Raw genomic sequence first — 15,366 nt, forward strand, 5'->3', positions numbered from 1 at the left:
AGGGTGTGCTCAATCCGGTTCGGTGGGATTTGACTTCTATTTAAAGTACAAACACGAAGGAATTCTTCAATCATTTTCAAATTTGAAGATCAACGTATCTACTGGTGAAGACATCTACAGGTAGAAGAAGTAATAGAAGCATATCTTATGCAAAGTTTATGATTTTGATTAAGTTTTGCGTAATTTATTTAATTTTTGTCTGTATTTTAATGTTTATTTAATCCATTAATTTAATCCATGCCAATTATTCAAGATAATAGATTCAAAAGTCTGAGATCACTACACTGTAAAAAACTAAACTCTTCTTCTCTCCTTTTTCTTCTTCTCCTTTTTTCCTTTTTTTATGTGCTTTTTTGAATTTTACTTCTAAAAGTTGAGATTACTTTTTAATTTTGTCTCAATTGTTTTGTCTCAATTTGCACATCAGTAACTTTTTTTTTTTTTCCCTAAGGCACGCTTATAAAAGCTACTTAAATGCCCTAATTGAAGTAAAGCCTAATATGTATATGTGTGTGTGTGTGTGTGTGTGTGTGTGTGTGTGTGACCCTGGACCACAAAACCAGTCATAAGTTGCACAGGTATATTTGTAGCAATAGCCAACAATACATTGTATGGGGCAAAATTATTGATTTTTCTTTTATGACAAAAATCATGAAGATATTATGTAAAGATCATGTTCCATGAAGATATTTTGCAAATTTCCTACCATAAATATATCAAACATTTATTTTTGTGAGTGAATATGCGTTGCTAAGGACTTCATTTGGACAACTTTAAAGGCGATTTTCTCCATATTTTGATTTTTTTTTGCACCCTCAGATTCCAGATTTTCAAATAGCCTAGTCGTATCTCGGCCAAAATATTGTCCTATCCTAACAAAACATACATCAATGGAAAGCTTATTTATTCAGCTCACAGATGATGTATAAATGTCAATTTAAAAAAATTGATCCTTATGACTGGAACTAATCTGAGAGATTAGTTACCTATAGGAAGAATGCACAACCTACAATGTTTCTTATTAATTTTAATTTATAATGTTTCTTTAATTTACAGTTTTTTCAGAACCCTGAAACTTTGTTTGATATAAATGAAATCCTTCTATTCTTAAACAATTAACTATTTGTTATTTGAACAACTAATTAAGTAAAACATGCTTGTTTGTAGAATAGACAACATTTAGTTTAATTATAAAATGTTTTATCTAAATTGTAATCCATAAATAATTAATTCAATAAATGTGTATGATATCAGATGTATCATTCTAATTCAGATTAATTGATTAAATGCATATATAATCTCTTCAACAGACATGGAGAGTAAGCTGATGATTTTAGTGGTTTGTATGATTGGCTGTGCAGTGTCTTGCATTAAGGCTCATGACTACCCATCAACAAATTTGACTGTAAGAATACCATTTACTCCTTTCCACACTTTACAATAAGGTTCATTAGTTAAACATTAGTTAATGTATTAACTAACATGAACTAACCATGAGCAATACATTTATTACTGTATTTACTAATCTTCGTTAACGTTAGTTAATGAAAACAGTAGTTCATTGTTTGTTCATGTTAGTTCACAGTGCATTAACTAATGTTAACAAGATTTTAATAATTTATTAGTAAATGTTGAAATTAACAGATTAATAAATGCTGTATAAGTGCAGTTCATTATTAGTTCATGTTGTTAACTAATGTAGTTAACTAATGTTAACTAATAAACCTTATTGTAAAGTGTTATTTTTTTCTTTTTAAGCAATGATGGACAAATAGGTGAGATAATATGAAAGCAGTTTAGGCTGTTGATGTTGACAAAGGCATAACTAATATTTCTGATTTTTCTTATTCATAGTCCAAAATCACCAACAATGAGTGTGGAAAAACCAAACAGTGTTTGGACAGCCCTGAAGGATGTGATCCTTCGGGTAGCTCTCAGTGTTTCTTCACCTCAGTTACCTTAACTAACATCAGCATCACGGTTGAGCTCAGTGGCAGCTCTACCGGTTACATCGCTTTAGCAGCTGGACTGACATCTAATGTGTCTCAGGTATACAAAACACATTTTACAACACACACACTTCAATGCTTCTGTGGACCATACCTTAAACCAAAGACGATAACTTGTTTTGACCAAAAGTCATAAAATTGAAAGCAGATTTGGTGCTCAAGAAATATTTATTATTATTATCAATGTTGAAATTGAAACTGGAGTCTTCTTCCCTGCAGTGGAAGAAATTAGACATTAATGTAGAAGTTTATAGGCAAGACTGATGGCTTGATGACAATGTATACAAGTTGGATTGGCTAAATTAAATGATCCAGTCAACATGTATTATATGGTGCAGGAAAGGACATGTTCGGTACACTTAGTTTTGTCATGGCTGTGACATATAACTAGTGGGAATGTGATAATATGTTATGGCCACGTGATTATTTTGTTGAGGTAATGACATTCTTATGTTATCCCCACGCAATGTTAATATGGCCTCTATGTTGAGGGAACAACCTTTTTCTTGTTTAATGTGTAAACAAACCTGTGTGACCAAAACGGGATAATCATAAAGGGAGATTTTTACTAAATTAACTTTTTATTTAAAATTAAGAAATTATGACATAAAGACAGTGCGGAATGATAACATGGCTATATTATATCATATTCATTTATATTATTTTATAATATATTATATCATATTATATTATCTTCCGCACAATGTAGACAGGCTACCTTGTGCCTATGACATCATTCAAAAAATTGTTAAAGAATGTACATATACTAATAAATACAGTAAATGCCCGACAATCATGCCAGTAAAGCTTTTATTCTCTATTTCTGTAGGCCTTCACCAGTAAGTGGCAATAAATTAAATAACTTCACTTTAAAAGAATTTATTTTATTAGGCCATTTCATTTAATTTCTTTATTTCGGCTAGTTATTAAAAGGCTATATTACTCAGTATAATAATAAATAACATGCTTTGTTGAAGAATGGTAATAATAAGTATACATAAATTCCAAATATTCATTTCTGATAATTCCATGTTGCTATGGTCACATAGATTTGTTTATATATTAAACTTTGTTTACACGACAAAAAAATTGTGGCCATGACAAAACTAAGTGAACCGAACATGTCCCTTCCCGGTAATCATAATGCTCACTTATCTTCTCTATAAATCATGACTCGACATATTATGCATACTAGTTAGTACATACCTGAAATGACTGTTGTGGTTTCATTTCTGTAGCCTGAAAGAAAAGAGCTAAATAGTATATGAAAGGACCCATGAGAGTTTATACAAAAACTTAATACAATATAAAGTATTATGCTTCCATGAGTTGGGAACAAGACTCCTATTCACTTAAATAAGGCTAGCAACAATCTATTCTATTTAGCTGCAGCAGTTTGCCCAGCACTGAAGCTCAGAAAAACATGATCCTGTGAAAAATGTTGTGCTGTTTAATAGTCTTATTATTGATGCTCAATTATTAATGGTTCTTAACAAGAATGTTGAAAAAAAAAAAAAAATGTTTTGCTGCCTTTGTGGAAACCGTAATCCATTTTTCAATAAATTTATCAAAAGTAACAGTAAAGACATTTATAATGTTACAAAAGATTTCTATTTAAAAAAAAAAAAAAAAAAAAAAAAAAAAAATGCTGTTCTTTTGAACTTTCTACCCATGGATCAATGTTTCCACAAAGGCAGCACAAACATTTTTTTTTTCAACATTCTTGATAAGAACCATAATTAATAATTGAGCATCAATAGTAATTAATAATAATTGAGCAATAAATTAGCATATTAAAATGATTTCTGAAGCATAATGTGACTAAAAATTTGAAGTAATGGCTGCTGAAAATTCAACTTTGCCATCACAGAAATAAATTACATTTTAAAATATATTAAAACAGAAAACAGTTATTTTATATTGTAATTATATTTTACAATATTACTGTCTCTACTCTATTTTTGATCAAATAAGACAGCCTTGGTGAGCATAAAGGACTTCCTTCAAATACATAAAAAAAAAGAAAAGTAAATACATATTCCACACTTTTGACCAATAGCACAAAATACGGGAATGAACTACTCACACATTGCTTTAAATGAAGTCCATTATGGGCTTGATTAAACACAAATTAAACATAGAGCAACAGATACACAAACAGTGTCTATAAAGTAAATGTGACTGAATTCAGAGGTTTATGTCAGGGTTAGGGTCTGTTTTGGTTGCATGCCTATAGACTAAACACGCAATACGCATGTGCATGACGTCACCGTTTTCACAGATTTGAGTATTTGTAGTTTAAAAAGGAGTCGATAACTGTCATTTTCAAAAGCTTGCACTTTGAAACCCATTTTCAAAAGTTTGCGTTTTTAGGTCCCCAAAAGCCACTGTTGTGTAAATGAACGGCAAAACACATAAAATGTTTTCCGTTTTTTTTTTAAAAATGGTGTCGTGTAAACGGCCCCTTAGTTGACCTGGTTTCCTTGTTGTTTGTTACCATAGCAACCTATTGTGTCCACCTGCCCCCTTGTTAACTCATTTATTTACTCCTTTAGTTTATTTCCTTGTCTGTTCTTACTTATAATAGTATGTCTGTTTTCAGTGTTGTTTTGTTCCTGCTTGTTGATAAAATCTCCTGAGTGTTTATTTTGAAATATTATTAAAGTTTTACTGCTGCATTTAGATCCTTCCTCATAGATATAAGATCGTAATTTAGTCACTTCTTTAGACCTATTAAGACAGGACTAGTTTACCCTGAGGTGGTTGGGAAAATTGGTGAGAACCAAGACATGTTTGTTTGTATTTTCCAACCCAGTTATGAAACACAACCTCAATAAAATGATGCCGCAATTTTTTATTTTTATTAGTATCATACGCAGAAGTGTTCTCCTGACTAGCTGGAAACCAACCACCTAATCCTGCTTTTACATTACTGAGGCAGTCTGCTTGGTGCTACGTCCATTTTCTCCTTCTCATAATAACACCCAGACCCCCACCCCCTTTTTTTTTTTTTTTTTTTTTGCAGAATCACAATATCATCTTTGTCTGTGGCAATAATGGCAGTTTTTTCTTCCGAACTACAAGGCTCTTCAGTAATACACTGGAGATCACAAATACAGTAAGGATAATATCTGAGAGCATATTGTTTGACCACTTCTAGAGACCAATGGCCTTTTAAGTTTTTACAAGAATTCAAAATTATCAAACGATCAGATTTTGATATATGAATCAAAATCCTTTTTTTCAGCCTAATGTAACCAATATCCAGGGTTCCATACAGTCAAGCTTGATTCAGTGTGTTTTCAGCATCCCCATTGATGAAAAAATCACACCCTACCTAAGCTATGTCAGCGGCTCACATTTCAACGCCAGCGACATTGCTAACTCCCACATTCCCGTATTCCTTGACATCTTTAATGGTTCAACAAATGGTGAGTTTGATCATTTTTCAAACACATTACAGGTTGTTATAGGATATGTAGTAAATGCTGAAAGAAATATATTTCATAAAAAGATCTGTAATACAAATACAGTTGGGTCCAAATGTCTAAAGACATTGAAAATCTGGCATTAAATTCATTTTCAATAATCACAAAGATAAAGAAATCTTCTTTGGTCCTTCCAAGTCCAGAAGCTGCCTCACTAGCAAGTTAGGCCATATGTAAATGCAAATGCAAAAAATCTGGGTGTTACATTTGATTCAGATCTCTGCCTTGATTATCTGTTTTGTCATTAAAAATATCTTCTACCAGTTGAGAATTTGCAAAAATTCTGTTCATGATTTGCAAAAGGTTATCCATGCTTATATTTCATCAGAACCAGACTCTTCCAAACACACTTACAGATAGTTCAGAATGCAGCTGCAAGACAGTTGACAGTCTTAAAAATGTAATCATATTACTTCAGTTCTGGGGTCATTTCATTGGCTCCCTGTCCATTTTAGAATTCATTTTAAGCTTCTACTAATTGTTTATAAAGCCTTTAATGGGTTTTTATGTCCTTTGTGCAGCACTTTGGCCAATGTAAGCTGTGATTAATTGTGCTTTAGAAATAACATTTACTTATTTTGTAAAACAATCAATTAAAAATTGATCAAATATTGTAGATTTCTAGGTCACTAATCAAATAAGCAAATTTGTAACATGGCCATGTAAACTGTAGGTTTTGCTTAAAGGCACAATATGTAAGATTTTTGCATTAAAATATCCAAAAACCACTAGCACAGTGTTATACATTTTCCGGTCCCACTTTATATTAGTTGCCCTTAACTACTATGTACTTTCATCAAAAATAAGTACAATGTACTTATTGTGTTCATATTGTATTGCAAAACACTTTTGCTGCTATTGAGGTGGGATATGTGTAAGGTTAGGAACAGGTTTGGTGGTATGGGTAGGTTTAAGGGTTGGTTAAGGTGTAAGGGATGGATCAACAGTGTAATTATAAATGTAATTACAGAAATTAATTACAGATGTAATTACATGCAGGGATTTAAAAAATATAACTACAATGTAAAAACATGTATGTACACAATAAGTGCATTGTATCAAATGATTAATTTAAATGTAAGTACATAGTATTAAAGGCCACCTAATATAAAGTGGGACCCATTTTTCTTCAATTGTGTACTTACATTATCCCAGATGTTTCCAACAATTTTTAAATCCAGAGAAATTTGCAGTTTTAACTAGTGTAATGGTCCATGTCATTACCTTTGATTTCTGGTCCTATTTCCATAAAAAAAACATGAAAACACCAAAGACGCTTTAATATATTATGCACTTTATTAGACAAGTGAACAACTGTTTGGATATCTTTATCGACAGAAAATTAATCATTGTTACATATCTCAAAACGGCTATTCTTATTGTTTGAATCTCTTGTTTTCTTTACTGCGAGTAACATGATTGTACCATGCCTCAGACACAATGCTATTTTGTCAAGTGTCTAACAGCATAATCAGAAAGAGCTTTATTTGTAGTAACAGTAATACAGCATTTTCTCCAGTATATATTTTAAACTAATTGCATGCCAAGCAACACAAGTGCATCCAGCTTTTATTAATATATTATAATATCAACCTATCTTACTGCAGTGTGCAACAAGTGTCTTATACCAGCCACCGAGCGAATGCACAGACTAACATTGTAACATAACTTTCAACACACTCAAACATATTTTTAGCATGATTGTTTTGACCAAGTAAAACAGAGCTGCATTACCCCCCAGTTTTAATTCTTCAAATAAAGTAACCTATATGATTCAGCACTTGCGACTGTTTCATTAGAATGAAACAAAAAGTGAATTTATGTGATAAAACATACACTATATTGCCAAAAGTATTGGGACACCCCTCCAAATCATTGAATTCAGGTGTTCCAATCACTTCCATGGCCACAGGTGTATAAAATCAAGCACCTAGGCATGCAGACTGCTTCTACAAACATTTGTAAAAGAATGGGTCACTCTCAGGAGCTCAGTAGGTTGCCACCTGTGCAATAAGTCCATTCGTGAAATTTCCTCACTACTAAATATTCCACGGTCAACTGTTAGTGGTATCATAATAAAGTGGAAGCAATTGGGAACAACAGCAACTCAGCCACGAGGTGGTAGGCCACGTAAAATCACAGAGCGGGGTCAGCGCATGCTGAGGCGCACAGTACGCAGAAGTCGCCAACTTTCTGCAGAATCAATAGCTACAGATCTCCAAACTTCATGTGGCCTTCAGATTAGCTCAAGAACAGTGCGTAGAGAGCTTCATAGAATGGGTTTCCATGGCCGAGTAGCTGCATCCAAGCCTTACATCACCAAGTGCAATGCAAAGCATCGGATGCAGTGGTGTAAAGCACGCCGCCACTGGACTCTAGAGCAGTGGAGACGTGTTCTCTGGAGTGACGAATCATGCTTCTGGCAATCCGATGGATGAGTCTGGGTTTGGCGGTTGCCAGGAGAACGGTACTTGCCTGACTGCATTGTGCCAAGTGTAAAGTTTGGTGGAGGGGGGATTATGGTGTGGGGTTGTTTTTCAGGGGTTGGGCTTGGCCCCTTAGTTCCAGTGAAAGGAACTCTTAGTGCTTCAGCATACCAAGACATTTTGGACAATTTCATGCTCCCAACTTAGATGGCCCCTTCCTGTTTCAACATGACTGTGCACCAGTGCACAAAGCAAGGTCCATAAAGACATGGATGAGTGAGTTTGATGTGGAGGAACTTGACTGGCCTGCACAGAGTCCTGACCTAAACCCGATAGAACACCTTTGGGTTGAATACGAGCGGAGACTGTGAGCCAGGCCTTCTCGTCCAACATCAGTGCCTGACCTCACAAATGCGCTTCAAGAAGAATGGTAAAAATTCCCATAAACACACTCCTAAACCTTGTGGAAAGCCTTCCCAGAAGAGTTGAGGCTGTTATAGCTGCAAAGGGTGGGCCAACTCCATATTAAACCCTACGGATTAAGAATGGGATGTCATTAAAGTTCATGTGCGCGTAAAGGCCGGCGTCCCAAAACTTTTAGCAATATAGTGTGACTGTAAGAAAGGTCAAGTTCATGGAAAAAAGAGGCAGATGTTAAACGTAAATTTAATTGCATAAATGACCAGTAATTTCTTACTACTAAATTCAGAAAAAACAGAGATTCAAGTTCTTGGACCAAAAACTTCTTCATGTAATAACCTAGAATACTGTCTAACACTTGATGACTGCTCTGTTAAGTCTTCGTCGTCAGTTAGGAACCTGGGTGTGCTCTTTGATACCAAACTTTCATTTGAAAGCCATGTTTCTTGCATCTGTAAAACCAAGTTCTTTCATCTTAAAAATATATCTAAACTATGATATATGCTCTCAATGACAAATGCGGAACAGTTAGTTCATGCGTTCATGACCTCAAGGCTAGATTACTGTAACGCTCTACTGGGTGGTTGCCCTACTCGCTTGATAAACAAACTACAGCTGGTCCAAAACGCAGCAGCTAAAGTTCTTACTAGAACCAGGAAGTATGACCATATTAGCCTGGTTCTGTCAACACTGCATTGGCTTCCTATTAAACATTGTATAGATTTTAAAATCTTGCTACTTATTTACAAAGCACTAAATGGTCCCCAGTACCTGAGCGAGCTCTTAATGCATTGTAGTCCTTCACGTCCATTGCGTTCTCAGAATTCAGGCCTGTTGATAATACCCAGAATATCAAAATCAACTGCAGGTGGCAGATCCTTTTCCTATTTGGCAGCTAAACTTTGGAACAGTCTTCCTATCACAAAAACACATCTGTTTAAACTTGCATACTCATAACACATTATCTACTTCTATAATTCAAATCATGTAAATTGTTAGGCTGCATAGATTAAGTCAGCCGGAACCGGGAACACTTCCCATAACACCTGATCTACTCGCTACATCATAAGAAGAATGGCGTCTACGCTAATATTAGTCTCTCTCTGTTTATCCAGAGGTTTGCCACAGCCTGCCAGATCCAGGCTGTATCCAGATGAGATGAAGGACCTGCACCTAGACATGATGATAACGCAGGCCTGACGTTTCAACTAAACTATCCCCTGCGAAGGCCTCCTTCCCTTTCCTTTCCCTTTGTATAGATAAAACGTTATCAAAATTATTCCAGTTCACATAGATCCACGGACACAACAAATTTTTCTGTATTATGCGGACCAGACAAGCAATTTGGCAAATATCACTTTTTTTTAAAAAGACCAAGCTTCTGCACACATACACACTCAAACACACAAACCTATAGACTACACACGTAAATGAACAGCAAGAATGCATTAAAGGTATTCAGGGTTTTTTTTGTTTTGTTTTTTTCCAGTAGGAAAGGTGTCATTTAAGCAGACCCTAAAGTAATAATGAACAATTTTTACAACGGAAGTGATTCAATCAAAAACCAACTTTAGCTCGATAATAATTTTCCTATTGTCACTGTGAAGCTGCTTTGAAACAATATGTGAAAAGCGCTATATAAATGAAGATGACTTGACTTGACTTGATAAACAACAAAACGAAAGGAGCAGCAGCGGCCAACTGCTTCATATAAGTATAATAAAAACAGCAACGTAAAATGTTTTCAGCCGTGTCCTTTAATAGCTTACCCATGAACATGATTTCTGCCTGATCAGCTTGCTGTGGAGCTGAAGATGACAACTCCCATGATTCCACGCTCATTACACAGTGTCATCAAGCTACGGAAATTACATATTGTGCCTTTAAGGAGTCATTGTCAGTTTAAGTGCTGCTGTCATTAAAGCAAAAAGTGGACATACCAAAGACTAACACATTATGAAATATGTACATTTTTCTATTCAACATTTCACTCAAAATGTTTATATATAATATAAATTGTAGTGGGGAAAGTGTATAATAAATATATATTAAAAAATGCAAAATAGTAGCATTTTTACTAGTGGCCTTAGACGTTTGGTCCCAATTGTACATAAGCACCCCTGAGCTGATTATAGACTGCCATTTTGCAATTTGTTTTAAAGGAACTGAGCTGGGAACACCAACAAGTGTACTTCAGTCGTCTGTCCTGGTTAATCTAACCAACGTGAATTCTACTAATGTTGTAATCACCCCAGCTAGCACCCCAGCTAGCACTCCAGCTAGCACCCCATCTAGCACTCCAGCTAGCACCCCAGCTAGCACCTCAGCTAGCACTCCAGCTAGAACCACAGCTAGCACCCCAGCTAGCACTCCAGCTAGAACCACAGCTAGCACTCCAGCTAGCACCCCATCTAGCACCCCAGCTAGCACCTCAGCTAGCACTCCAGCTAGCACCCCAGCTAGCACTCCAGCTAGAACCACAGCTAGCATTCCAGCTAGCATTCCAGCTAGAACCACAGCTAGCACCCCATCTAGCACCCCATCTAGCACTCCAGCTAGCACCCCAGCTAGCACTCCAGCTAGAACCACAGCTAGCACCCCAGCTAGCACTCCAGCTAGCACTCCAGCTCATTCAAATGCCAGCATCTCACTCACCAGTCATGGTAAATACTTTTCTCAGAAGTTCTCCAGTGATGTGTTACATCACAATTTATTCAACAATAAAAGAAATGCTGTTCTTTTGAACTTTCTGCTCATCAAAGAATTTTGAAAAATGGATCTCAGTTTCCACAAAGGCACCAAAACATTTTTTCGACATTCTTGATAAGAACCATCATTAATAACTGAGCATCAATAATAATTAATAATAACTGAGCAATAAATTAGCATATTAGAATGATTTCTGAAGCAGCATAATGTGACACTAAAAATTGAAGTAATGGCTGCTGAAAATTCAGCTTTGCCATCACAGAAATAAATTGTTTTAAAATATATTAAAACAGAAAACAGTTATTTTAAATTGTAATCATATTTTACAATATTACTGTCTCTACTGTATTTTTGATCAAATAAGACAGCCCTGGTGAGCATAATCCATACAAAAATAAATAAATAAATATTCCAAACTTTTGACCGATAGTGTATTAAATAGCACAAAATACTGGAATGAACTACTCACACATTGCTTGAAATAAGGTCCATTATGGGCTTGATTAAACACAAATTAAACATACAGCAACAGATACACAAACAGTGTCTATAAAGTAAATCTGACTGCATTCAGAGGTTTATGTCAGGTTAGGGTCTGTTTTGGTTTAGTTTTAGCTGTTCCCAGTTCCTGTGTTTATATCCTACAGATGGTACTGAACCAGCATGCGTTTTTTTTTTTTTTTTTGTCACCGCGCATACTGTCACAGTTTGCAGCGGGAAATTAATTTCTGCTCTTGACCACTAAGTGGTGCTATAACCATAAATTTCACATGTTATGGAGTGGACGTATTAAATGTAGTTTCAAGCGTTTTGTCTGCCGTCACTGTAATATTTCACTATAGTCAATTAGCTGGAACATTAAGCACTTACATGATAAATAATTAGCCAAGATTAAATGTTATATTATTATTATTACCAGTAATTTATTTCATTATTTTATCTTCATTTAAAAGTACAAATATCACAGCAGCCTTTACGCAATGTTGCAATCCATCCCTATGTGCCTGCACCTGGTGGTGATTTCGCGACAAGCGTCACTTGTCACTGGATTGCATTTAACGCTGCGGCTTCAGTAATAGGCATTTTGGTTGAGTACCATCTGTATGTTCTTTATGGTGCGTTTACATGACAAAACGCTAAAAACGCAAAAGTTCTTTCTTTGTACAGATGACAATGTTATCAAAACAATCCCCTTCCACACAGATCCGCAAAAACGACTAAAAACACTATTATGCTGCCAGGCCAGTAGTAAGCGATGTCACTACGCGCCTACTCACACATGCATTCTTTTACAGAGCACTCGCACCAAACGTGCATGCCTTTAGACTAAACACGCAATACAAATGTGCATGATGTCACTGTTTTCACAGATTAGCGTATTTGTAGTTTGAAAGGAGTCGATAACTGTATCATTTTCAAAAGCTTGCACTTTGAAACCCGTTTTGAAAATTTTGCATTTTTAGGCCCCCAAAAGCCGTTGTCATGTAAACGAATGGCCAAAATGCATAACAAGTTTTCCGTTTTTTATTGAAAACGGTGTTGTGTAAACAGCACCTAGTTTCCATGATTCCACGCTCATTGCACAGTGTCACCAAACTACGAAAATTACATATTGTGCCTTTAAGGAGTCACTGTCAGTTTAAGTGATTGCTGTCATTACAGCAAAAAGTGGACATACCAAAGACTAACACATTATGAAATATGTACATTTTTCTATTCAACATTTCACTCAAATTGTTTATGTATGATATAAATTGTAGTGGGGAAAGTGTATAATAAATATGAAAAATGCTAAATAGTAGCATTTTTACTATTGGCCTTAGACTTTTGGTCCCAATTGTACATGCATAATCCTTGAGCTGATTATAGACTGCCATTTTGCAATTTGTCTTAAAGGAACTGAGCTGGGAACACCAACAAGTGTACTTCAGTCGTCTGTTCAGGTTAATCTAACTGATGTGACTTCTACTAATGTTGTAAGCACCCCAGCTAGCACTCCAGCTAGCACCACAACTAGCACCACAACTAAGACCACAACTAAGACCCCAGCTCATTCAAATGCCAGCATCTCATTCACCAGCCTATTGAGTCATGGTAAATACTTTTCTCAAAAGTTCTCCAGTGATGTGTTACATCACAATTTTGTTCAACAATAACATTTATGTTATTTTCTCAGTGCATACAGTTCAAATAACTCTCTCTTTTCTTGTTATGACTTACAGCTGCAATTTGCTTTCTTAGCATCTTCTTGCATCTGATCTGATGAGACCCGAGAGAGACCTGAGGACTAATCATGCTTTAGAGTAGTATATGAATATGTAGTAACGTTGACATGTTTGCCAAAAATATTCTTATTTCTATTGGCTTCTTTCCTTGTCTGATTCTTGATTATTCACAAATACAGTCAAACCAAAATTTAGTCAGACACCTTGAACATTTCATTCATCAATACAGTTTATTCACTATAGTTTAAAAAAAAAAGGTAATAAAAAATGACAAGATCTCAGAGTTAAACTGTCAGAAAAAAATAATCTTAATTATGTCAGATAACACTTAAGCAAAACATGGTCAGGTCAAAGTGTCTGAATAATTTTTGGTTTCAAATTTTTATCAATTTTAATGGTAGTCCACTGTATAAAGAATTTTTGGGTATAATATACCACAGTTTACCTTATTTTACTATCCTCACTTACATAGTGTCTTCTACCCACTAGTCAAAATATATAAAAAATGTCTGGTTCAAAATGTTTTGGTTTGACTGTATATAAAAAACCTACTTTTAATTGACATATACATGGTGTTAGGTATGTTATCCACATAAAAATCCTACTTTTTTTGTTGTGGTGTTTTAATGATTTTCTAACATTGTTTACTGATAGTGGAAATGATCAATTTAATGAAAATTTAAACTTGTATTTTGAAAACAATTTGAAGTTATATTAAAAATGATTTGTTAAAATAACACATACATAATACATATTATAAATACAATTAAAGCACAATGTTATTAAACTAAAAACATTTTGTTGGTCAATGTTTACTTGCTATACTTACTACTTACTACAACTTTGAAATGTGTATTGTGATATCTCTTTAAAATATGCATCATATTTTCTGCATATAATGTAAGGGTAGTTCCACTAGTGGTTTAGGCTGCAGGATTGATGAATGACTAAAGAATTGTTATCAGCATGATAAAACTGTACATTTCTTCTCTATTACCATGCACTGCTACTTATATTAATACTTATATTATTCAATGGTAGGTAAAACAGTTTATAATTGAAAGGGTTTAATAACAGTATTTAGTTATGGTTACATTTGAATTGGTTACAAAATAGATGTAGAAGATGATAAAACATATACAGTTAATTGTGCCCAACATGTATGTAAATGTTACCTGAGAAAGAGAAAGAGAAAGAGACCTGAGTCTGTCTGGCCTATGGCATTTAATCTAGTTGTACAGGAATGCAAAGCTCAGGGAGAGAAGAGGAGCAAAGCCACAAGAAAATAGCCAGAAAAAAATAAATAGCGACAAAGCTATAATCTTCTTTTATCCCTTCCTCGATCATGTGAGTAAAAAACAAATGTACTAAAGAGGGCTTTTCACACTGCACTTAACTCCGTTGGTCTAAACCTCGCTTTTAACCCCAGGTAAATGAATATTTCACACTTGTAATTGGCTAGATGCTTAGCAACAGACAACCAATCATGTGCCTCATATTTACTTGCTTTGGACAATCATGGAAACACAATGCATTGTATAAACAGTAGTTTCAGCTTTGAGTGAAGAACAGAAAATTTCATTCTTACCTTTATAGTCTGAAAAGTCCATTCAGAAAACTTTAGAGAATAGAGTCAGACTTATTCAGTTTAGAATGACCCAGGGTTAACTATTTCAAACGTGAAAAGCTTCCTAAAGTGTGACAAACAAGGCTTTTCACACTGGGTTATTCTAAACCCTGGGTAAATGGAATCCTGGGTTATCATGCTTCATGTTTCATATTGCTCATAATTTACCTGGGGTTAACAACTGATCCTGGGTATTCAGATGATAACGTTTTAAAGTGTAAACTCTGGGTTAATGTCAGTATTTGCATATTTGTGTCTGTAGACTAATTGATTGGACGGACACCACACACAATATGTTTACATAAAGGCTATAACATTTCTCACTGTACAAGTTTTGGCACTGCTCTGGAGGGATTCATAACCCTGGTTAAAAAGCTTTCTTCTGTGAAACACAAAAGAAGATATTTTGAAGAATGTTGGTAACCAAACCATTTACCTTTGGAATGACATAAGGGCAAGTAA

At 34.8% G+C, this 15,366-nt stretch overlaps 1 protein-coding gene across 2 annotated transcripts; it reads left to right on the plus strand.

The window, feature by feature from the left end:
• Window positions 1–14,071, plus strand: LOC127497823 (uncharacterized). Of its 2 annotated transcripts, none has more exons than XM_051866584.1 (8): window positions 1–120; window positions 1,311–1,405; window positions 1,855–2,049; window positions 5,035–5,127; window positions 5,257–5,440; window positions 10,506–11,006; window positions 12,949–13,146; window positions 13,275–14,071. In XM_051866584.1, exons 2-8 carry the CDS (start codon window positions 1,313–1,315, stop codon window positions 13,313–13,315), a joined length of 1,305 nt encoding a protein of 434 aa, XP_051722544.1. In that variant the 5' UTR covers window positions 1–120; window positions 1,311–1,312; the 3' UTR covers window positions 13,316–14,071. The 2 variants fall into 2 exon arrangements, with proteins under 2 accessions (XP_051722544.1, XP_051722545.1); XM_051866585.1 differs by having other exon boundaries at window positions 64–129.
• The last annotated feature ends 1,295 nt before the right edge of the window (window positions 14,072–15,366 follow it).

Source organism: Ctenopharyngodon idella, chromosome 16 (assembly GCF_019924925.1).
Source record: "Ctenopharyngodon idella isolate HZGC_01 chromosome 16, HZGC01, whole genome shotgun sequence".
Taxonomy (NCBI): domain Eukaryota; kingdom Metazoa; phylum Chordata; class Actinopteri; order Cypriniformes; family Xenocyprididae; genus Ctenopharyngodon; species Ctenopharyngodon idella.